Source organism: Misgurnus anguillicaudatus, chromosome 13 (genome assembly GCF_027580225.2).
Source record: "Misgurnus anguillicaudatus chromosome 13, ASM2758022v2, whole genome shotgun sequence".
NCBI classification, from domain to species: Eukaryota; Metazoa; Chordata; class Actinopteri; order Cypriniformes; family Cobitidae; genus Misgurnus; species Misgurnus anguillicaudatus.
In genome coordinates, this window is record NC_073349.2 from 28,779,198 (window position 1) to 28,803,837 (window position 24,640).

At 37.6% G+C, this 24,640-nt stretch overlaps 1 protein-coding gene across 1 annotated transcript; it reads right to left on the minus strand.

Annotated features, from left to right (window-relative positions):
• Positions 1 to 1,810: 1,810 nt before the first annotated feature.
• ppp1r14c (protein phosphatase 1, regulatory (inhibitor) subunit 14C) lies at positions 1,811 to 22,664 on the minus strand. The gene is made up of 4 exons (XM_055188982.2): positions 22,355 to 22,664; positions 7,050 to 7,133; positions 6,932 to 6,964; positions 1,811 to 3,558 (listed from the first exon to the last, which is right to left on the minus strand). Exons 1-4 carry the CDS (start codon positions 22,580 to 22,582, stop codon positions 3,484 to 3,486), a joined length of 420 nt encoding a protein of 139 aa, XP_055044957.1. The 5' UTR covers positions 22,583 to 22,664; the 3' UTR covers positions 1,811 to 3,483.
• Between the last annotated feature and the right edge of the window lie 1,976 nt (positions 22,665 to 24,640).

Below are 24,640 nucleotides of genomic sequence, written 5' to 3' on the forward strand. Positions count from 1 at the left end.
AGTTTATTCATGTTTGGCATATGATGTTGGCACTATTTAAGCATTGTTTAAGTTTCTCCCAATGACAGTTTTTCTAATTTTATTACTAAAACACCTGCATTGTGTTAAGTTGATGGCAAGCCATGGAAAGAGAGATCAGATTAAATGGTTAAGTTGATTTCAGCTCTTTAGTGTTTGTTCGCTTTTATTTGCTTATAGACACAGATAAATTCCCACATATCTGCAATGCCTTTGATTATTTTATCAACTTCTCTGATTGCATACACATGCAGACACACAGACAAGAAGTGCATAATAATATGCTTATTCCACATTTTATCATAAGTGTTTTAATGCAGCGACTTGCACTGGTCTTGTTCTTGACTTGGTCTCGACCCTTTAAAGTCTTGGTCTTGTTTCGGTCTCGGCTTGTCTTGGTCATGACTTGGTCTCGGTTTAGGTGGTCTTGACTACAACACTATAATTCACATTTATAAACTTTGGTATCCTGAACTATGTGAACCTTTACAAGATAAAACTAATTTGTTTAATCCAATTTTGCCATACATGAATGCATGGCAAAGCATGTATGATTGGTTCCTTAAAATTAAAAAAGGATTGTATATGAATATATTAGAAATATGTTGAATAATGTTAAAATCTGTAGAAATTAAAGCACAACTTCATAGTTGTACAGATGTTTCTTAATTCTAATATGAAACTCACAATGTGAAGCCTAAGCATGAATATATTTTTATGGATTAATATGACATGTTTGGTAATTGGATGCAAATTTGTGACTAATAGTCATACGAATGTGTGTTTTTCACCATGCACGGACACACAAACACCCTCAAAAAACATCTTTTCAAACCTTAAACATTCATGTCTGCATGTACTGTTTTGTAGCCTAAGTGACACAACACAGAAAACATCCAGACCTTTAGCTTTTATTACTTTAATTTAGATAGTAGATAGCACAAAAGACCACACTTTACATACATTAAAAAATAAATGATAAAAACGCAGATATACAGTCAATAAAAATTATGAAAAAAGTTGTGAATTTAACCTTAATAAGAGTAACACTTAAGGTATATAAAAAGACAAATCCCCGCTTAAATAAGCGATCCAAAACGTTTCTATCATGCTGATAAAACACATGCATATATAAACTTGAATACATTGCTAACATTTTATAAATTAAAAGATCAGCCTAAACCCTGAATCTTCTCTGTGAGAGGGGTCAAAGTATACACACACCAACTTCTCAACCCACATCAGTAGTGAGAAGCCGAAGCTGTGATCAGGGCAGATGGTGACCACTAACTATCAGCAGATCTGTGACCCTATAACACACCAAACTCTTAAAAGAGTATTAGGGCCAGATCAAAATTATTTCCATTTCTCGTCCACGCTGCACAGGATTAAAATAGTTTAAACAGCACCGTGAGTTTCCCCTGGATTCCTTGCAATAACAATGTACAACATCAGACACAATGACACATGTAACAGAATATATTTGTATCGACCGTTAGCACTTCATAATTTGTTTATATTTGACTGTTCTTTATTCTTTGGCAGCCTCCGCGTGAAACTGTAAAATGAAGATTGTAACGCTTTACATGATTTCATTAATGACTCGAGCCATCAGATGAAATGTCTCATCCAGCTATCATTATCACTAATGATTATTACAATTTATATATAGTCAAGCAGCCCTTGTTGTCTTCTAGGATCATTTCAATAGGAGACCATGTTCAAAATAGCACACAATCATACTACTCTAATTTGCAGTATGCAGTATGCACATTTTTTCATGCATGGTGTACATAGATGATCTACATTTGTCAAGTATACAGTAGAGCTGACTGCATGGTACACTGTATCCCACAATGCAATGCGCTTGATCGGACCTTCTAAGTTCGAACCAACAAGGTGGCTTATTCGTATTAATTCATACGGCCACATTTGTACGTTTTTGAATGATTTGCTTTCGCCCCTATGATGTTCAAGGGCGGGGTTTCATTATTGTTTTTTAATAATAATAACAATAATAATCGTAAGTTTATGTATGACTAATTCGTATGAATTCATATGAATTAGCCAACTCGTAAAATTCATACAAATGTAAAGTTAATTTAGCCGAAATTCATGAAAAAACCCACAATTAATAAAACAATATGATGGTTGATCGACTGATATGTAGGGCTGGGTATCGATTAAGATGTTCCAGATCGATTTGATTTCGACTCACAAGCTATCAAATCGATTCGATTCTCGATTCGATTTATGATTTTGGTTCTTGGCCCGATTTTTATACTCGGTTCTCGATTCAACTCCATGAATATAGATTCAATACAAATACTATATTTATAAAAAAGAACAGTGAACAGAAGTTAACAAGTGGGTAATTAATTAAAAGAAATTAAAAGCCAAAACACTATCATCGTCGTCTTGCTTGCAAAATCTAAAATGCTTCCATTCATCTGACTTTTTATGTGAAGGTGACATCAACGTCGACGACGCACCTGAAACCGCCATTTTAAGCACTGAATGAATTAATGAATGACAGGCTCGCCTCTCGCTCCTTGGTAACATCGCGCAAGGCAAAAAAGGGGGTGACATCTAGTGGAGAAGACTAGTAATTAGATGAACGTTAATCTTACGTTCAATGTTTGCAGAAATAAATATGAAAAAAACAACGATTCGTGGCCTTTGAGAATCAATTTTGAATCGACCACGTAAAAAACCCCGATTAATCGAAAAATAATTTTTTGCCCAGCCCTACTGATATGTATTCCGGCCAATTATATGACTTTTAACTTAACATTACACAAACATATATTTGATACTGGCCCTATATGAAAGACTACAAATCCTATCATGCTCTTTGCTCAAGTTAAGCGTGCGGAAAAGAATGATATTAAAATAAAGCTAGACGTTTATTGGTTAATGTAGGCCATTACTACTGACCTAAAATCAGATATCTAAAAAAATTATTACAGGACTTAAAAAAAGTGTGAAAAAAATAGAAAAACAATATAAACTATACATAAAATAGCTTTGCATTCAGTTGTAGTCTATAAAAACACTGCTACTATATTGTACTACTGCATCTGATTATAAACCAACTGGGGAGAGGGCCAAGAAGACTTACAGAGAAGTTGTGCCTATACATCATCCCAGATGGCTACTGAGATTCAGTTTTTTACTGAAGTTGTGTCCTGGATGAACTTTGCAAGATTTATTGCCTGAATTATGGGTAACATCGGAAAACACATACATGGCTTACCACTGAATTTAAGTTTGAAGTCTGAACAAATGTTGATTGCATGTTTTTTGTGATGCAGTATATGGGTCCTTGGAAAATGAATTCTGGTATATTGATGAGAAATGCATCATGGGATATGGAGTCCTTGAGGGGTAGTGTGCTGTATGCTGTGAGGCTGAGCGATGACTTATAGTCCAGGTAGCTGGATTGTCGTTGGCATTTTCAAGCACTTAAAAGCTCTTCTTCTGAGGAGCGCTGAGTTTTCTCATTCCTCTTATCCTACCAAGCAGCTCACGCACAAATTCCTGTAGAGGGAACGACAGCAAGAAAGTGAGACAGACATACAAGCAAACAGACAGACAGACAGAGTTACAAAGTCCAAAGCTGTAAGACTAAAAGATTGCGTTTCGGCGGTTTTAAATCAAATATCACCCAATTAGAAATTAAGGCAAAAATATCATAATCTTATTTAATCTTCCTATCTCTGAGAAGAACCTTTTGAGCACCTTTATCTGTGTGTGTGTGTGTGTGTGTGTGTGTGTGCGTGCGTGCGTGCGTGCGTGCGTGTGTGTGTGTGCGCGCGCGTGTGTGCGGGCGCGTGTGTGTGTGTGCGTGTGTGTGTGTGTGTGTGCGTGTGTGTGTGTGTGTGTGAGAGAGAGAGAGAGAGAGAGAGAGAGAGAGAGACAGAGAGAGAGAGAGAGAGAGAGAGAGAGAGAGAGAGAGAGAGAGAGAGAGAGAGAGACAGAGAGAGAATTTTGTAGGACCAAAGTGTTAATGGGCTTAGAGAGAGAAAAGCCCTTTTACACACAAAGAATACGAAAAATACACCGAAAATGCATCCGGAATGTTTGATTTTTGGTTCGTTCATGATTTTCTGAAATCTGTGCGTGCATTCACACACATTAGGGCTGTCACAGTTATGAAATTTGGCTGACAGTTAATTGTCGAATACATTTTTACGGTTATGACGATTAATTGTTTTTTATTTCTTTGAAATTCAATTCTCATATTTTTTTTATTTGGTCATGAAATAATTTTCACACATTGTTTATATTGTTAATATTAATACACATAACACATATTTAAAAGTGATTATTTAATGAATATATCTTTCAAAAACTGAAAATTCTTCATAAGAAATAAACACAATAAAAATGCAATCAAAATAAACTGTACCACAGCAGACCTAAAGCATTACTTTAAATGCATTTTTTTACTTTATTGAATGGCTTTGCAATGTATCGCATTACACTATCAGTTAAGGGGCGCCTTCAGATACGGTCTCGTTTATACAGGCGCTGCAGCTCCCTCTTGTGTTTTTAGAGAGATGTGTAATCATTGCGGTGATCTGAAATCATCCCTGATTCTGCTTCAGACTTCTGCTTCAATGTTAATCTGCGTTTAAATCCCTGTGTCAAAGAGCTGAACCATAACTTCTTGTTGCAATGACACTTTGGCCCTGTCCCAAATGGCGCACTTCATGTGCACTTTCGGTCTTGTGGCCTTAAATTGCTCGCGCTTGCTTAGTCTACGAGTCCGTAGGGTGTCTCCGGTGCGCCCTCTTGGACTCACGTCAAGGGTCCCTAAGGTCTGCACTACATGATGTCATCAAAGTGTGGACTCTGAGGACAGGGCCTTAGTAAACTGTTGCAATTATGGCATTGTTACTCTTGTTCACAAGAATGCTTTTTTGTGAATGTTACCAAGGTGTTGTGTGAATGGGGTTATAGAGAGAGAGAGAGAAAGAAAGAGAGAGCTTGATACTGGTGCAATTTCTGATTGAGATTAGAGTTGCAAACAGACACAAACACTTAAAAAGGCATGCATGATTCTGTTTAAGAGTCTGCGATTAGATTAGTGAGGATTGTGAGGATGCGTGTGTATGTGTGGAAGGGGTGCTTTACTCGGCTTTACTTTATGTACTAGCTAGAATCTGGGGACAAAAAAATTCTTAAGAGTTAACTAATCCATTACGGTACAAAATAATTTATAATTTGCACTAATGCAATAGAAATCTATACGCACAACCGGCGCAACGTCATAGAATGTCTCTGAACAGGTTCAAGCCCACTTTTGGATGAAATCACACTAGACGTTCCATTGGTTTCCATTCAAAATAGCAGAACAAAGCAACCTTCGTACACAGCCGGCAGGCGTAAATAACTTATGAAATCACTCAGATTAAACATGTTGAGTAATTATCTGCCTGCCAAAGAGTGCGAAAGATACATTAACATATTTAATTTGGTCAATATAAACACATGTCTCTTTCATTCTCCCAGCATCAAATTTGTGTAACAACGCTCCCTATTGGCCAGAGGTGTCTTACCCAGACATTTACTCGTACCTCATCGAGTCAACAGGGAAGCAAGTGAATGATTTTACTTCGTATTTGAAAGTTACTCCGTATTTATTTATTATGTCTTTATATTTAGAGTAATGAGTGCACTTTTCCGTCGAGTCATACAACTAACTGGCTTAGCGATATTTCCAGCAATCACTTGATGGCGTTGTTACACAAAATTTGACGCTGTGAGAATGAAAGGGACATATTTTTATATTTACCAAATTAAATGTGTTAATGTATCTTTTGCGCTCTATGGCAGGCAGGATGGACAGATAAATACTCGACATGTTTAATCTGAGTGATTTCATAAGTTATTTACGCCTGCCGGCTGTGTAAAAACGTTGCTTTGTTCCGCTATTTTGAATGGAAGCGCTGCTTTTTTTTCCCACGAAAAGGGGCGGTGACGAAATTTACAGTCAAGTTCCCGGATGTGCCGGTAGTCCGTATCATATGTCAAGCAAACATCCAGGGCGCGAATTCAAAAAATGTGTTCGGAGTGTCATGTGTTGCTCACCATGTTAAAATATGTGTTCGTTGCATCGTTTGAACCATGTGCATGTGTCAAAATACGTGCCTGCTGCACATGCATTGAAAGGGTTTATGATAAAAGAGACGCTCGTGTTCACAAAATACTCGCAAGACACGACTTAAAGTCGGGGTGCATGATTTTGAAAAACACTTTGGAGTCAGGCTGACTACCAAAACACACTTGTAGCCAATCAGCAGTAAGTGGCGTGTCTACTAACTGACATCGTTGCCTGAGTTGCATATGTGTGAGGGCGGGTCTATCAATAAAAGGTCCAGATTTTATTGGGTAGGGACATGTTTGTTTAAACTCTGAATACATGAGACTAAGCGAGTACCTGGCAAAGGTGAGCGTCTCTTTTATAAACCCCAACAAAACATCTGCAGCAGGCACATATTTTGACATGTCGCATGTTGCACATAAGTTCACATGATGCACATATTTTGACACGAAAGGCTAAATACATGTTATGACAAGCTTTGCATCGTGCGCCCTCAAAAAAGAAGTCACCAGCCGCGACTGTAAACGTCTGTGCGCGTGTTTAATCTGTGCATGTGGGTCAGTGGGTGAATGTCATTGTGTTGGATAGATTATTTGAGCACATGCATGTTTTCAGGTCAGTTGGCTCATATGAACATAAATGCCCTAAAACTGTGTGCATGTCTGTATGACTTCACTAGCATTTGAAATGCATGGATTTAAAGTCAACTTATACTTAAAATATATCACATTTGATAAGATTCCCATCTCAGCTCACTAGGGCTTGAAACAGATCTACTGTATGTCGGTGTGCATATTGACTTACATCGGTGGGTTTGAAGCAGTCTGACAGTGATTCCTGACAAAAACACACACAAAACAACAGCTTCAGGTGCTTAAACGTTCATAAAATAATCAAGTGAAGATATTTTACTGAGGTTTACCTGTAGTTTTACAGCCCTTTCATCTTCACTGTTAACCTCCAGCAGGTCATCGATGTCTATCTCCACCTCTGGCATTTCCTCTTCCTGTATGAAACACAGTATAGGCTATGTGACATTTGTCGAAGAACATCAAACAATGAGCTGCCCATGCAGGAGATAAATCAATTCAATAATGAATAGCAAATCAATTATGACATCTGTTGTATCTCAATTGTTTCTCCTATACCTGTAGCAATCTTTAAAGCTGAATGCTTTTCCAGCAAGCAATTTTGCGTTTAAAAGATGTATAATAGCTGTCTAAACACAGTCAAGACGTCTAGGCTAACACATTGAAAAATGTAGCTTTCAGTAGAAATTTTGACATATAACCATAGCCCAAAAAAAAAAAAAAAAAATTAATAATTAAATGAATAAAACTAATAACGTTGAGTTTGCTTATATGATGCAGTATCATACTGGACATCTCACAAGACATTTAGGCAAAAACAACCAAATTAACCAAATTTAAATTTATTTTGGCCAGAACTTGGTTACTCATAGTACTAGATCGGTTTTATTGATTTTATTGCTTGCTGGGTTAATAATATTTATTATTAATTCCATTGATTATTCTATGAATTATCAAATATAATAGATGGTCTATCATTATACAATTTATTATAATTTTGATATGCAGGTGGCTAATGTATTGCATTGTGCTCGGATTTCTCTAAGACTGCAATGAAAAGTCTCAATATAAATATGAAAAATGATAAAACATTTGTCAAGATCAAATCTTAGGAACAATCAATAGAAAACTTTACGATTATGTACAAATCTTAATAAAAAAAAAGGTTTTGTGTTTCAGGATCAAAATTTTTAATGGTATATTGCAGTCATTATAAACTATTTATCCCCTTGGATCACTATTATTTTTTTAATTCATGTGCTCTTATAATCTTTCACCTGATGACGTCAGCTAGATCGCTTGTCTATATCCAATCAATTCTCAATGGAAACACAAACCACGCCTACTATTTTCCTTGTGTGATTTCTGTTTCACTCAATACTTCCTTACTAGATGTGCTGAACTGACTGGATAGATGAGGTGTAGATAGATTTAAAGGAACACGCCCAGATTTTGGGAATTTAGCTTATTCACGGTATCCCCCATAGTTAGATAAGTCCATACATACCTTTCTCATCTCCGTGCGTGCTGTAACTCTGTCTGACGCAGCCCCCGCTAGCTTAGCTTAGCACAAAGTCTGAAAGTGAATGGCTCCAGCTAAAAAAACTGCTCCCAATAAGTGACAAAATAACGTGAACATTTTCCTATTTATATGTTGTGATTTGTATACTGTAGTCACACCGTGTACAAATAACAAGGTGATATGAGACACAGCGATCTTTTAACAGTATACATACTGGGAACTATATTCTCAGAAGGCGAAGCACTGCTACTTGGGCGGAGTGATTTGCTCGCAGCACCCGAGAAGCCTCCTGGTGAGGAGCAGAGAGTTCGGTCAGAGTTGTGCAATCACTCCGCTAATGTATCAGTGCTTCATCTTCTGAGAATATAGTTCCCAGTATTTATATGGTTAAAAAATGTCTGTGTCTCATACCACCTTGTTATTTGTACACGGTGTGACCACACAAACCACAACACACAAACAGGAAAATGCTCGCGTTATTTTGTCACTTATTGGGAGCAGTTTGCTAGCTGGAGCCATTAACTTCCAGTCTTTGTGCTAAGCTAAGCTAGCGGGGGCTGTGTCAGACAGAGCCACAGCACGCACGGAGATGAGAAAGGTATGTATGGACTTATCTAACTCTAAATCTGGGCGTGTTCCTTTAAGATAAGAGAAATTTTGAATTATGCATATAAAGTGACAAAAGTGTCATGTCTCAGGCAGTGTCAGTAAATGCACAAGCTGAGGTTAATCTGTGTGGTCATTAATCAGAAAACTGAACAACTGTGGTGACAAACATGAGCACAACTCTAAAAATACACTACCCTCTTTCAAGGTGAGAGAGAGAGAGAGAGAAAGAGAGAGAGAGATAAAGAGAGAGACACACATGGTATTTTCCATGTAGCAATCACTTTGGAATAGCTTGCTTGATAAATGAGAGGTATGGCAATGAAATAATACACTTGTCACAAACACAGTACACTGTCATCGTTATGTAATGCTACGTACACACCAAACGCAGGGCATTGCGTTACTGTGGGTTCACACCAGACGCGAGTTCAACGTTTTGCGCGAGTAGATTACATACAAAGTCAATGCAAAGACACAATCAGACGCCTCCTCATGTGGGGCGATGCGAATGGCGCAATATGGGCGGTGCGGTTGGTGTGTACGTAGCATTATCCGCTCTAGATTACTCGTGGGATTGAACTTCGTGTCATGTGAATTTTGCGCCGCCCATATCGCGTCATTCGCATCGCCCCACGCGAGGACGCGTCTGATTTGTATGTAATCTACTGGCGCAAATCGAATTGAACTCGCGGCTGGTGGGAACCCACAGTAAGGGACCATACCATTGACTGGTTGTATAGTACAATACACACACAACATTATAGCAAAACATAAACCAGATTTGTTTACGCACTGTATACATTTGCTAAGTGGGCCAGACATCCTTACATGACAGTATGAGGAGCTCAGATGCAAAAACCGCTAAACGCTACCGCCGTCAAAAATTAGATAATGACAGACACCAAACGCTCTCGGCACGTATTATACATCCATCAAATACGTTCACTTTAAATCCGCATAATCCCGGCCGCAGGCCATTCAGAAATACCGGTCAACGTGTCAAAATTTCAAAACATGTCAAACACACTTATATGGTTTTGGAACTCCTCATATGATGACACAACTAAATATACAAAGGTATTATTTGATGATGTTTGGAGAATATAGATATATAATCTTTCCTATAGATTGACTTTCTGTATCTACCTTAAAGCTTCTTATCTGCACTAATGTATCAAAAAATGAAAAAGCTTGTTTGTCTCTAAAGTGATTTCTAAGAAATGCTGAGTCAGCTCTGACTGTCCAGAAACATCTGATAACTCGCCAACCCATAACAACCAATGACGGTTTACAGCATCAGTCCAACATCTCGTTCACTCTCTCTATGTGATTGTGTTTCTAATAGTCACTTGAATAAATATCATTTACTTACAGGAGGAGAAAAAGTGAGATTGAGACTTAAAGAAAAGCAGGTTGAAAACTATTAGTGCAGAGTTAATAAGGATGAGTGTGTGTGTTGTGTGTTGAAAGTGTAGGTGGTTTTATACAGTGAGGAAGAAACTGAAAAGAATGAATTTTGATCTCTCGTGTCTTTTTAAGGAGAGATTTCATCAAAATATCGTCTGCTGACAATGATGGATTTTCAGACACAATGTAATCAAATTAAAGTCTGAAACAGAATGTCCCGCTTTGACTGAGTGTGTCTGCGTATGTGTCTTTGTGTACCCGTGTGGAGTGTGTGTGCGTGTGTATGTGTGTGTGTGTGTGCACACGTGTTTAAGTAACTGTAGGAAAGAAATATATAGAAAATCATAAATTAGATCTCCTTAATATCTCGGTTGTTACTCAGACGAATTTTGCCCTTCTGATTCTTGGATTTTTCTTTGGAGAAAATAAGATTTCAGTAATCTCACATGCATCTGGCCTATAGCTTTAAAAGAAATCTTGAAAAGTTTTTTAACTGTGCTCTAAAGTGTGCAATATAAAACAATATAAAATAATTTTCATATAAACTCAAATATTACTCAAAGTTCTTTCAGGAAGAAACTTTCTGAGCTATACACGCCTTATTCAGCCAAACTGATTTCAAAACAATGTGAGTGATGGACGTCCAGAGCCTGCGCTTTAAACCTATTGTTTTGTATAAGGATGCTGGTCATTCAGCCATCAAAACAAATAAAATACATAACTTTACAAATTTTCACAGAACAAGAACCTCAGAAATCATGGATTGTTACAATGAGAAGAGACATCGTGTGACATAATTTTGAGATAATTACATCTATTTTGTTATTAGCCTGTTGGTTAATCATTCATTTCTAATGTTGTAAACATGTTTACTTTTCTTTAAAACACTAATATAGTCCTATACTATAAGTACATATATCCAATTCGTACAGATTGCAAAAAACACAAGGCATGAATACGTTAAAAACCTTTCTCAGTTTTTTTAAGCACGTTGACCGGAATCAACAGAAGCATGATTCATTCTAACTAAATAACATTTGTACACAACTTTTGGGGTTTATATGAGGTTTTGGGCTCTATAAAACACCCGGCGCAATGCGTGACGCAAGTGTCTTTTGCTAGTTTCAACTCTGCGCAATTATCATTTTCACATTGTTTAAATAGCAAATGTATTTGCGCCCAATTTTGCGCCCATAGGCTTTCTGGTCTGAAAATGCAATGTGTTTAGGCGCATTGTTGGTGCGTTGCTATTTTGAGGCAACTAAAATAGACTACGCCATTGACCAACAAAAACCTGGTCTAAAGTCTATGGGGCAATATTGTTTTTGTTATTTAATGAGCTGAGCGCGTTAGTAATATGCACCTATAAACAGGACAACAACTCGCGTTTGCTTATCACATGGATGCGCAGCAGCACATAAACGGTTTAAAATATGAAAAATCAAAGGATTAAAATGTAAAAGTAATTACAAAAAAATAAAATTTTCAATATAAATGAAAACAACGCAAATTTTTAATATCAATCTTAAACTGGTGGTCTTCTTCCTTCGCTTAGTTTTTCAGTTTACAAATTCCGCCATCTAAATAGAAAATCGGCATGGCGTCAGCGCGACTGGCTTTTAAAGGGTATGAGAGCTGAGACTCTTATTGGTTTATTGCATGTTACACCCAAAACACACCCATTACTCATTACGAGAATAGGAACAACCATTTTAGGCCGTGCGTTTGGCGCACAAACTATTTTTCCTGTCATTAAATTAGCAAACGTGGCATTGGACACACCTGTTTAGACCGTGTGCCTTGCGCTTTAGACGATGCGCTTAGATCATTAAAATGGGGCCCTTTATGTTTAACAATATTTGCACAACGAACTATCACGTAAATATCTTGTTATATACTCAATCACACGTTATGTGTCAATGTTCATGTCTTGAACAAACATTACAGAGAAAATACATGGGATAAACTCTTATGATCTATTACAAACTGAGATGTATACTTATAGTTGTTGTCATAAAATATTGTATTGTTGCACTATATGGTTGTTATTAAGAAAAGTAAACATGCTTACAAAATTAGAAATTAGCAATTACCCAACAGGCTATATCAAAACTATGTATACAGTGCGCTATTCTCATACCAAATTAGGTCATATGTCCCTTTTCATTTATCTTTTGTCACTTCTCTAAAGAAAGGTTATGATGAGACACACTTGCTCTTGCGGGCAAAAACAAATCACTTCCCAAAGCACTAGAAATATACTTTTTTTTTTAAATGTAAGCATTTTAGAGCATTACCCCACCCTTCTGAAATGAATAAAATTTTGTCTGGCTACTATCGAGTACTATTGCCTAAACATTTACAATTACAAGGATTAATATTGTAATAATTCTTTATGAACCAGTTTGCGTCTGCTAGCACTCCCCAGTGTCCTAAAGTCAGGAAAAGGACAATATGAGCCAAAAACACTAAACCCAATAAAGCTTTACAATCAGTGAATCAGTCAAGCTAACTGACAAGACGTCTTATCAATCACAGACTGATCTGACATACATCAAGATAATAACACAGAGACTATCAAAGATCTCACACTATCATTTCATTAGCCTCATTTACATTAATGCACCAGACGCCATATAAAAGACAGATCTGATACATAAAAACACCATATACGTATACTCAGTTTACAATAAAATGTCTGAACTGTTTATGTGAATTAGTGGCATCTGTTTATGCAACTTCACGATCATTATTGTCCATGCACAAGGTTAGAGTTTTTAAATAAACCTTCAGAGGACATAATTTATCATTTGGGCTACAGACATGAATAACACATCCAATAATGTAACTTGTCAGTCGCTTTATAAAGGTTTCACATTGCGCATTTAATTGCAATATTTCAACATGAACGAATTATCACGTTAATACATTATTGACGTTCCTGCTGTGCAAATGTGCGTGCGGGGTTAAATTACGTTGCGTTATTGTGAATAAATGCAGCTGTGTGTGTGTGCTGTCAGGTTTGAGGGATGAATGAGCTCTGTCTGTCTGCAAAATCTGCGCAGACACCTGCTCGTCACCCGTTTGTGCACCGCGACTCATTGTGCAGTCGACTGGTGTTTCAGCATCACACAAAGGATCTCTCTCTCGCTTTCTCTCGGTCTGTCTTTCCCTGCCTCTCTCGCTCTTTTTCTGTCTCTCTCACTGTCTGTCTGTCTGTCTCTCTCATAGCAGACAGGTCACATCAGTGTGGATTCATATTAGAACGGAGAGCCTTGGTCGAAAGTGTGCACAAAAAGCCTTCGGCAATGCTCAAAAAATTTAATCACTCCCACATACACCCACAATATGCACCTCATATTCGCAAGCAGACTGTACTGTATTCTGCACATATGTGCTCATATAACACCATAAACACAAAGCGAATCAATTTAGTCTCTATATAAGGTCAGACAAAAATGAAAGAAATGAGACAAAGTCTCATGCACGAACGATAAAACACACGTACAGCATCAATACAAACAGTCAGACTCGAAATGCATTCCCTTTAATATCAGAGATACAGACCCCTGAAGCGTTAAACCACAAAGGAGACTCCATCCCCCCCTCTTTAAACAGGAAGATGGCGGAGAGGGGGGTTGTGGGTATCTTTTGCAGACAGGGGCAGTTCTACAGAAATCCATTGGGCAGAATGTGAAGGGCAGATTTTGCTGTGTGTGTAAATATGGTTACATACAGTCATATGTGCGCTCTGTGTGTTTCGGTGATTCATGCATGATACATTAAAAAGGATAATGAAGCAATTAACATTATTTAAATTGACATACACTGTTAGACTTAACTGTAATTTCTACAGTTACTTACTACAAAATGCCCAGTAAAATAGCATTATTTTCTTTTCCAGTTTATCACTGTAATATGCATTGCATTATGGGTATAAACATTTCATTTACAGTGATTTACTGTATGTTTTGAATTTGCGGTAGACTGCTGTAAAACAACAGCAGTAGTGCTACTGTTGTTGAATAAAACAGTGTTATAAAAGCATATAAAATGGAAAAATTAAGTATATCTACACTGTAAAAAAATTCAGTAGAATTTACAGTGTTATTGCAGCTGGGTTGCCGGTGGCTTACCGTGGATTTACATTTGTGTTATTTGCTGGCAACATTTTGTTCAAAGTTAAATCAACGTTGGACATTTTCAGGTCTTTGTCTTTACGGAGTAAAACTAAAAAAAACAGCATCAAGCAAAACATTCTGGGAAACAAAATCTGAAGCAAAAACAGAAAAAGGTTGATGATTTCTGGTTCCCAGAATGCTTTGCATGAGGCTGTTATTGTATAGTTTTATTCTGTGAAGATAAAGACTTGTTAATATTTAAAATGTATTTAACTTTGAACAAACTCTTGTCAGTAAATAACATAAATTTAAATCTACGGTAAGTTACCGGCAACCCAGCTGCAATAACACTGTCATTTCTACAGAATTTTTTACAGTGTATGAAATGAAATTAATTTTATTTGTTATGCTTTTAGCAGTGACGCAAATTTCAAAATGTGAATTGTTGGGATTTAAAGCAACACTATGTAGTTTTTTTTACCTTTAAATCATTTCTCTAAAATTATTTCAGTGATAGAACAACTTTTAACTGGACAAATTGTACTGTTGCTGCAACCTGAGCAGCCTCCTAGCTGCTACAAGCAGTCTCTGAAAGTGGCGGTGGAGGGTAGAGCACACAGCCCCACCCCTCCCCCTGCCTGGAGAAGAGTGTCTGATACCAGGCACTGTTGCGCTTTTCAACCACATGGGGGAGCTGTAAGTCATTTTTACATGGAAACTACATAGTGTTGCTTTAAGGATAAAATTATGGATTATGGATAAATGCTTGACCGTCAGATTTGAATTTGACCTCAAGACTTCAAAAAGATTGTGGCTCTGTGGTAGTGTTACGAACCTACTACATGGGTGACCCGGTTCAATTCCCCTTCAATGCAATATATTTAATTAAAACTAGGTTACAGTAAGTGTATTATACTATAAAATGGAATTGCGGTAAAGACATCATACTGTAAAAACATGTACAGTTATGGTACTGTAAGGGGGCAGTGTTGCCAGTGAGTTACCGCATATATACAATAAAAAGTCTAATAGTGTATTTAATATGCATGTTCTTGCAAAACAATTGGTAGCATTGTGTTAGCAACGCAAAGGTCATGGGTTCAATGCCAAGGGAACACACATACTGATAAAATGCACTGTAAGTCGCTTTGGATTAAAACATCTCTGCTGAATCTAAATGTAATGTAATGCATAAACAGCACCGTTCCCTAAGAATGACAAGATAACAAGACGAGGGCTTATGTAAACCAACCTCTCAGAGATCATGCATGCAGTGCGTTATATGACAGTATTTATTATAATGAGCTTTCACATCCTATCACAGACAGTGATCAGCTTTCATCACATACACACAGGGGGAATCTGCATTGCAAACTAGCGCACCGTGCCTAAAATAGACCGAATCATCTGCTCGGAAACAGCTGCTGCAGCGGTTTGTGACCGTCATTGATTCTGAAGTCTCCATCATTAACTCACACCAGACATCCTCGTCTTCACATTCAATACACTAATAAACTCCTAACGGATCTGTTTAACCGAAGCAAAGCCATCAGAGCTCTGACATACACATAAGCATTAAGCAAATATAGAAAATGTCCTGCGGTTGTATCTCCATACAGGTGAAGTGCTGAGAAAGCAAAGATAATAAAGAATACATGGATGTCCTGCTGATGAAATGAACACACACACCTATTCAAAGGTTGTTTGTGTGTGGATTAAAGGATGTGGTGTTTTACTCCAGGCAGAAATTGATTTAATTCCCTATTGAGGCAAAAATCTCACCTCTGTAGTTTTTGTGCCATTTAATTGCCTGTTTTCCTTGTTTGACTGTCTACTAAACCTTTTCTTTGTTTCTCTTTTCTCATCTTCCTTCTTATTTCTGCTCTGTAATTTCTTATCCTTTTCCACAATTCCAACCTTCAGATATCCCAAATATCCTTTTTAGTTTTGTTTGCTCTGTTATGACGCTTTGTATAGTATAGCTTGGTACGACTCTCCTTTGTGTACAGTACCTAGCACCTGGTACTTATTTTAGTACCATCTCGTTTGAGGTTCACACATCACTAAATGTGATGTGTGAACACTGCAGATCACTGATTGATTAGACAGAATTGTCATCACCAGCGTCAATGTGCGTCGAAGGAACCAAGTGATGTCATCGTTTGTGCTTTGTTGTACGAGTTCCTAAGATTGATCGGATCACAAGTGGACAAGAGAGACACATGTCCTTTCACACCTGGTGTATTAATCCATCTCTATTGTCAACTTTCGATCAGATTGTCTATGGACGAGTCCCTTTACTTTCTTTGAAACACGAGCAGGAGAAATAAGGGTTTAAATTGATGTGCGCTAATAAGCTGCACTGTAAAAAAAATCCGTAGAAATTACAGTGTTACTTGCAGCTGGCCGCCGGTAACTTACCGTAAATCTACCGTTATTTACTGGCAACATTTTGTTCAAAGTTAAATGAACATCAAACACTTACAAGTCTTTGTCTTTACAGAGTAAAACCACAAAAACAGCATCAGGCAAGGCATTCTGGGAAACAAAATCTGAAGCAAAAAACAGAAAAAGGTTGATGATGATTTCTGGTTCCCAGAATGCTTTGCATGAGGCTGTTATTGTATAGTTTTATTCTGTAAAGATCAAGACTTGTTAATATTTAAAATTTATTCAACTTTGAACAAACTCAGTTTACTCTGCCAGTAAATAACATAAATTTAAATCTACGGTAAATTACCGGCAAACAAGCTGAAAGTAACACTGTAATTTCTGATTTTTTTACAGTGTGGACAGCGTTTTTTACATGCAAATCTAAGAGCTTTTTAGATATTTTAGAGCAATTGATTAAATAAGCTTGCGCTCTCAAAAGAAACAGAAATAAAAGAGACTGCAGCAGCCGCTTTAGTTTTATGAGTGATAGCCTAAAGACTGCGCCGAACACCCGGTTCACGCTAGAAGCCGATGTAAAAACATTATGCTTGGTACATTACACATTTGATCAGTAAGGAGATAGTAGGTTGTCTTTTGTGGCTATTCGATCAATCCAGTCGAATGCGTTTCCGACCACCTCTTAACCCTTTCCCCGCCAGCATTTTTTTTAAGTTTCCAGCCAGCGGCAGCATTTTTTATGATTTTCACAAAATTTGAATGCCTTCCAGAAAATGTTCTTCTTTAAATATGTAAAACATACAATATTCAAATGAAAGAACAGACCCTCTGCTTAAAAAAACAACAACCCTCATTTATTCTCTTTTTATCTCATCTCAAATATGGGTGGGTGTCTTCAAAAATACCAAATTTTGAGCAAAAAGTTGAGATAACTGCATTTTTGTAAAGAACTTTTGTTAGAGATCAGATTGAGAACGATGATTTAAACAAAAACTGAGTTCTTACTGTTTGACACAAAGGGTTAGCCTGGGTGCCAGCCGATCTTAGCCCCGCCCACCACGATTTGAAAAACAGGGAAGATCGGTCTGGGGATTCACCGTTGAGGAGCTACTATGCGAATACCAAAACCGGCCGACGAATCAAATTGTGAGGGCGGGCTTTATACGATGATGGACAGATGATCAACAGTAACGTATCAACCACGTCACCAAAGAGCGCGTGTGTTCAATCTGTTTACAATGAAATGGCTGCCGCTGGTGAATTCAGATGTGTGGATTCTGACATTGAGTCTGTTCTTAAAGATATCGACAGAGCATTGATTTAAAAAGAGGAACAGAGAAACATGATCAAGGCATTTGTTTATGTTTTCGCCGTCCTTCCTATGGAGGACAAAGTTAAAGAAGCAACTGAAATGGGTATCATGGCGATGCAACTCTGCGTGCACGACGAGATGGATATAATTAGCGGTCGTTGCCAGCTTCTTTTCGGAAGCCTGGAATCGTGACTGCTGAATAAGTGGAGGGACATGCTAGGCTCCGATATTTTTCAAGCCAATGTAATGGGTAGCCATCGTCGTGGATGAAGTTCACCTAACGTACAAATAGTAAGAGATAGTCTTACTGTATGACTTAGTAAATACTTAATGTTGTGATATAAATGAAATGTTGTAAACATAGTAGGTGTTGATGTACCTTCGCTAACTCAGACTTAGTATAATAACAATGATGTTAGTATCATTGTAGCGAAATTACTAGCAGTTCGGTCAGGCTGCTAAAGACGCCATTTCAACATCACACACTCCGTATCTCTGATTGGTCGCATGTCTGTTCAATTAAGTGCAGAGGCATTTTTCGGTTGAGACACGCCTCATAATTTTAGCTCAATGGAGCTGTATCAGACTCAAATTCTGACTAGAATTGAGTATGACAATGTCAGGCTAACAAAGGGTTGCTTCTGGGTTTTTTAAGTCGGGTAAGTGTGCCACCTGGTGGATAATAGCGGAAATATGGATTGCCGTAAAACCTCGTCATTTGCAGGGAAGTGTTTTCTCGTCAATGGCGTCGAAATTATAGAACAGGGCTCAACGCAAATAATTTTTATACTTGGCCAGTTGTTCAGGTTTTCACTTGCCCTGCCAAAACTTTCACTGGCCCCAAAAAGAAAATGTCAGTGTCACATATTTAAAAACAATAATTTTTAAAAGTCAAATATAATTGTATAAATATATACAACAGATATGTTTCAACAAAAAAATCTCCAAACTTTTCTGCTTTACCTGTAAACTGACAGCAAACTGTGCAAAATATTGCATTGTTTCTTTCGTCATGTTTTACCCAAGTAAATGTCTGCTTCCAAGATGTTAAATAATATACATTGATGAAAATATATTTTAGTGACTGAGGATGAAGCACTGGCCCGATTGGGCAAGTGACAATACCGGGCAGTCCTTTATGTTGAGATGTACAAGCTCAAAATGTTGTTTACAACTGTATTTAGCTTTGCCAACTTGTTGACCAAAATGCAGCTTAGGTATAAACAGCTTCTATGTCATTGCAATAGACGCGACGCAACTATCAATAAGTCTATAATCCCACCCACTTTCAAGCGGTAGTAAACTGCAAGGGAAAAGCATACCGAGCCAAAATAAAGTGAGGCGAGCTTAGCGAGTATAGATACTCTCTACTATAACATGACAGACAAGTATGTCAAATCCATGTTGTGCTTTCACTCAATCTCATTTATTGGCTGGGGTTCAGTTTTGTGACTAACAGCCTATAATTTAATAGTCAGTCAATAGACCAGCTAATCATAACATGTTCAGATAGCATACACTCTAAAAAAAATGCTGGGTTATTTTTAACCCAGCGTTGGGTCAAAAAGGGACAAACCCAGACATTAGGTTAAATTAACCCAGAAAATGTTTATATTTGAATCAACAATGGGTTAAAACAACCCAGCATAGGTAAAATTACATCGGTTACATGGGTTATTTTCAAACTCAACCTGATGCATTTTTTAGAGTGCACACACCACAAAAATCTGTAACATTGATATATATATATATTTTTAAATGACATCTTTAGTGTGTTACATTTACATTGCATTTATGCATTGGGCAGACTCTTTTATTCAAAGTGACTTACATTAAAGGTGCAGTATATACATTTTAGCGGCATGTAGTGGTGAGGTTGCAAATTGCAACCAATGGCAGTTCACTGCTCACCCCTCGTTTTTGAAACGCATAGAGAAGCTACGGTAGCCACCACCGGACAAACATGTCATCTTTGGAAACAACTTCTGTAGAAAAATGGCGGCACAAAATGGCGACTTCCATGTAAGGAGACCCTCGCTATGTAGATAAAAACGTCTCATTCTAAGGTAATAAAAACATAACGGTTCATTTTAAAAGGTCTTTATACACCCCTGATCATATAGCTTTGTATATTATTTTGCATTTCTGTCAAGAGATCCTTCTAAAAATTACACACTGCACCTTTAAAGACCAAAACGTGTGTTCTTTGGGACTCAAACCCCCACAACCTTTGCATTACTAACAGTGCTCTTCCAACTGAGAACACCTCAGCGTGTTTTTTGTAAAGGTTGCACTAGTTATTATGGTAAAGTTTATGTTTTACTCTCTGCAAAGATGTAAACACAGATGGTCAAAGCATTGCAAACGTGGCACTGCATTTAATATACATTCTTGCATTATGGAGGTGGTAACAAACGTTAGTACCACTCCATTAACTTTATACATCTCTAATGTAACTACTTGCTCAACAAGATTCTTATTAAACCCTTTATCAGCCATGAGAACACTTGACCCTAGAAGACAGTTACGCTAATGTTATTGGAGATCTTATGGCAACGCTTTAAATCCAGAATCTAGTTGGGAACGCTTGAATTTCCTTAAACTTCTCTGTCAGCAAGTAATCCTAAACTGACCTACTCTTCCTTAAGTGTGTGTGTCTACAGCATCAAAGCTCAACATCACCTCACATTAACAGCCATATTGAAATATGGCGATCTTGGCAAATCCGATCAGCAGCTGTCTGTTTCCACACTAACCTGGTTAACATGCTGTCAAGCACAGTTAACACATACACTGTATTTGCATTGAGCAACTGAGAGAAACGTTGGATTGCATTTAGGAAATTTATTATATCTAAAGAAATGCATTAGTAATCCAATTCAACTGGACAAAAATGCCTCAGTTTCACAACTATAATAGTCTTTTATTAATACTTGCATTGCATTACTGCATTATTGTCTCAGCTGACATGTAGGCCTAATCCTATATAACACTCTGCTGTTTACATAAAGCTTATGATCTACAGCTAAATAGACACTTGTCTCAAGTTGTTAACAGCTATGTGTGACTTCCTCTAGTTTTTCCTCGTGTAAATGTGACGGCCATTAAAATGCACCTGAGTAAACAGCACTAGTGTTTTTTAATCTGATTAGCTACAAGTTTTGATGTTGTATTTAACACATATAAAATAGTCTATTAGGCACAAACAATCCTGTTAAAATAAACTGGCAGCTGAAAAGTTTGGATTATAATTAAAGATGAACATTGGCACAGACTAGATGCGAAAAACATAAACATCCATGTGAATACTGAAGTGTTGGTGTATAATACATTCACGTAACTCTATGCCTCACTTTTTTCTCTGTTTTCAACGTAGCCTACAGTATGACTGTCAGTGAAATCGCTGCCATCAGATTTCCACAACTAAGCACCCATTCTTGGATTGTTAAGGCTGACTGGGAAAAACCCAAGTCCAGTGTTAAAGGTTAATTCACCATATGCTCTTCTTCACTGAGAGATTTGCACAACCAACATGCGTTCTCCGTTATCTTCACCTCTTTAACATCACATCAGCTATATCCAATTCCTGCTCATTCAGAATTTGGGAAACCCACTAAATGTGCCAATTTTATCCGCCGCCTTCAGCATCAGCAGCAGCAGCCGCAAAACAGAAATACTGAGAGAGATGGATGGATAGATAGATCCAGAACAAAAGAGCAAGACCCTGACCTTCCAGAAGTCAGCAAAAAGACCTCTTCTTCTTTAAATGAAGATTGATAACCAAGAATCCCACACTAAAGTCATGGCTGCATTGCTTTATGTGCAAGCGTTGCTTTAGAGAAGCCAAATGTAGGTCACACAAGGGAAATCACCATTTATCAATATATAAACCTATGGTGTTGGTATATCCTTGAGCTGGTGGTGACCCTAGGACAGGTTCAGGCCCCATAAGGGTGATCAAATAACTATGACTAATGTGCATTGCCTGATTAAGATGAAAAGCATGGATAATGGATGGTTAGGATAAAGGATGGTTATGCTCCAGTCTAATTTAGTGATGCAAATTTAGATAAAGTCAGCAATATTATTGTGCAGTTTCTTTGGCACATGCATCCATAAATTATAATTTAGTAAATTATTATTACATTATAATGTACGTACAAGTTACTATAAAATACTTAAAAATGCATGCATAATTAAATAAATTAACGCAAATTAGCACTGCTCTTAAAGTATCCGTGCGTTCAGGGTGTGCAGATTCGGGTCCAGTCTCACCTCGCAGTCATACAGTTCGCTCAGCTGTTCAATGATCCATTCCTCCAGCACGAGTCTTTTCCGCAGCTCCTTGCGGTCGTACTTTACCGTCACTTTGCCCTGCTTCTTCGGCACCGGGTCATCCCTCTGCAGCGGAGCGGAACCGGCGCAACCCACGCCGGACTGAAAGAACACTCGGCCCGCCGCCGAGGGCAGTTGCGCGGTCGTCTCGGCGCTGGCGGTGGACATTACAGCGGTGATGATGATGGTGATGTGTGTGTGATGGGAGACGGGTTCGAGCACCTGCTATTTAAAGCCCTGCGCGAGCATTTAAAGGGCAGTCGGCGCGTGGGAGGGGGATGTCGAGCCAATGCGCGCGTTCGTGTTCACGCTGTGAGAGCCAGGGCGCGCACGGTATTGGTAAACCGGGGTTCCCTTCGCGCTCATTGGATAACTTCAGCAAACCATGTATATGGAATGAATTAATAAACATATAGACTACATGTACATGGTGCTATGTCAAAGAAAATAATGTCAAAAATGTAACTAAGACGCAGTATAAAATTGAAATGATATACATACCATAATGAACCATCGTTTTGGATTATATTCCAGTAGGATTATTAGTGTTTTATTGGTTATCATCTGGCATATAACATCAATATATAGTTGAGACCCCCCCCAAAAAGAAAACATTATAACAAACCATCTCTGATCGATTTCTGATTTTTCAGTAGGGACTGTGTGTTTAGATATCTGTCCATTTGTCTGTCAAAGTATCTATCTCACATACAATACAGTACAATATATGAAATATGATACAGCACAGTGCAACTACTCACATGCAGGTGGAATATAGGTAACTTTGCCTAAAGCCACTGAAGATAAGAGAATGAGGTATAACGTGTGCGGATGTGACATCATGCAGATGTGTGCCATGTTATAAAAAATGGGAAGCCAGAGCTGGGTGGTATAACATGTTCAGGGCTTATGTAAGATAATGAAACTCTCTCTAATGAGATGGCCTAATCCCAAAACACCAGCGCTGTTCTAGAAAGAGAATGAGAGAGAGGTTTAGTTCATCATGTGCTCATTTATCTACTTCTTAATACTTCTTAATTTCCATGTGGGATGTACGTGAGCAGCCAGGATGATGGATGAGTGTGTGTGGATTAAAGCAGACAGGTTATCCAGGGATATTTCAGTCAGAACATTTAATGTTTAAACGACCAAACACGTGGTGTATTGTTCCGTTTTTCTGAAGCTGAACAAAATCATTTTTAGAAACCTTTTATGATGATTTTTTTTTCATTGGTGTATGTGTGTAAGGGACACGGATGTGTTTACAATCTTCTGCTTAAGGATTAAGATTTCCAAAAATAACAACTGACTGACCAGACACAAACATGTTTGTTTTTCTTTCATGACAGGTCAGCCCATCCATCTGCCTATCTATGAACCTATAGGGGTGGTTTCCCGGACAGAGATTAGCCTAATACCAGGATTTAAATAGGCCTTAGTGGTAATTATGAAATATAACTAGTTTTAACAAACATGTCTTTGTTAAATGATTTACTTCTGTGCATTTTGAAGCAAAACAAAGGGCACTGATGTATTTTAAAGATATGTCACTTTAAAATGAAAAGTTAATTTACTCATCCTCAGTTTGGACAGCTCTTATGAATTTCTTTTAGTCTAGTCTAATCCAAAACAAGATATTTTGTCCGGGAAACCGCCACATAGACATGTTAGGCATTCAGTATTTGTTTTGACAGCTTTAATGGCAATACATGATTAAAATATGTCTGGTGTGCTGAGACCAAGTGTCTCTAAATGTTTTTCCTTTCATAAAAATGATTTGTTTTGTTGAGAACGATTTGTCTTATCTAAATACAATTAGTACACAATTCATAGGTTTAGCAACATGAGGACTAAACAATCTGATTGTCTATTTAATGGTTAGTTATAGACATATATTATAGACTAGATATTATAGTTATAGACAGTTGTCTTTTTCTTTCCCCAACTCTACCCCTACACGTTACCCTTACAGAACCCTGTTGACATTTTCAATTATTTGGCCATCACAAGTATAGCCAATGGCCTCTATACTCATTGCATGGTTTAACATTTTGAAGTGTTTTGTAAATTGGCGCCATCTTCTGGGTATTTTATAGTACTATACGAAGAAAAATATACGATAGGTCAAATACAGACGAGACAGCTTTCACACAAAAACTGCAGGAATACATTATTTTGTAATCAGTGCTTAATAAGGTTATATGATGTTTAATATATTTTCAACCT

Excerpts from the sequence above, each read along its gene's own strand:
- ppp1r14c (XM_055188982.2), bottom strand. The coding sequence starts at position 22,582 with ATGTCCACCGCCAGCGCCGAGACGACCGCGCAACTGCCCTCGGCGGCG. Across the intron at positions 6,965-7,049 it reads AAAGGGCTGTAAAACTACAG|GAATCACTGTCAGACTGCTT; the intron begins GTAAACCTCAGT and ends TGTTTTTGTCAG. Across the intron at positions 3,559-6,931 it reads ACTGCTTCAAACCCACCGAT|GAATTTGTGCGTGAGCTGCT; the intron begins GTAAGTCAATAT and ends TTCCCTCTACAG.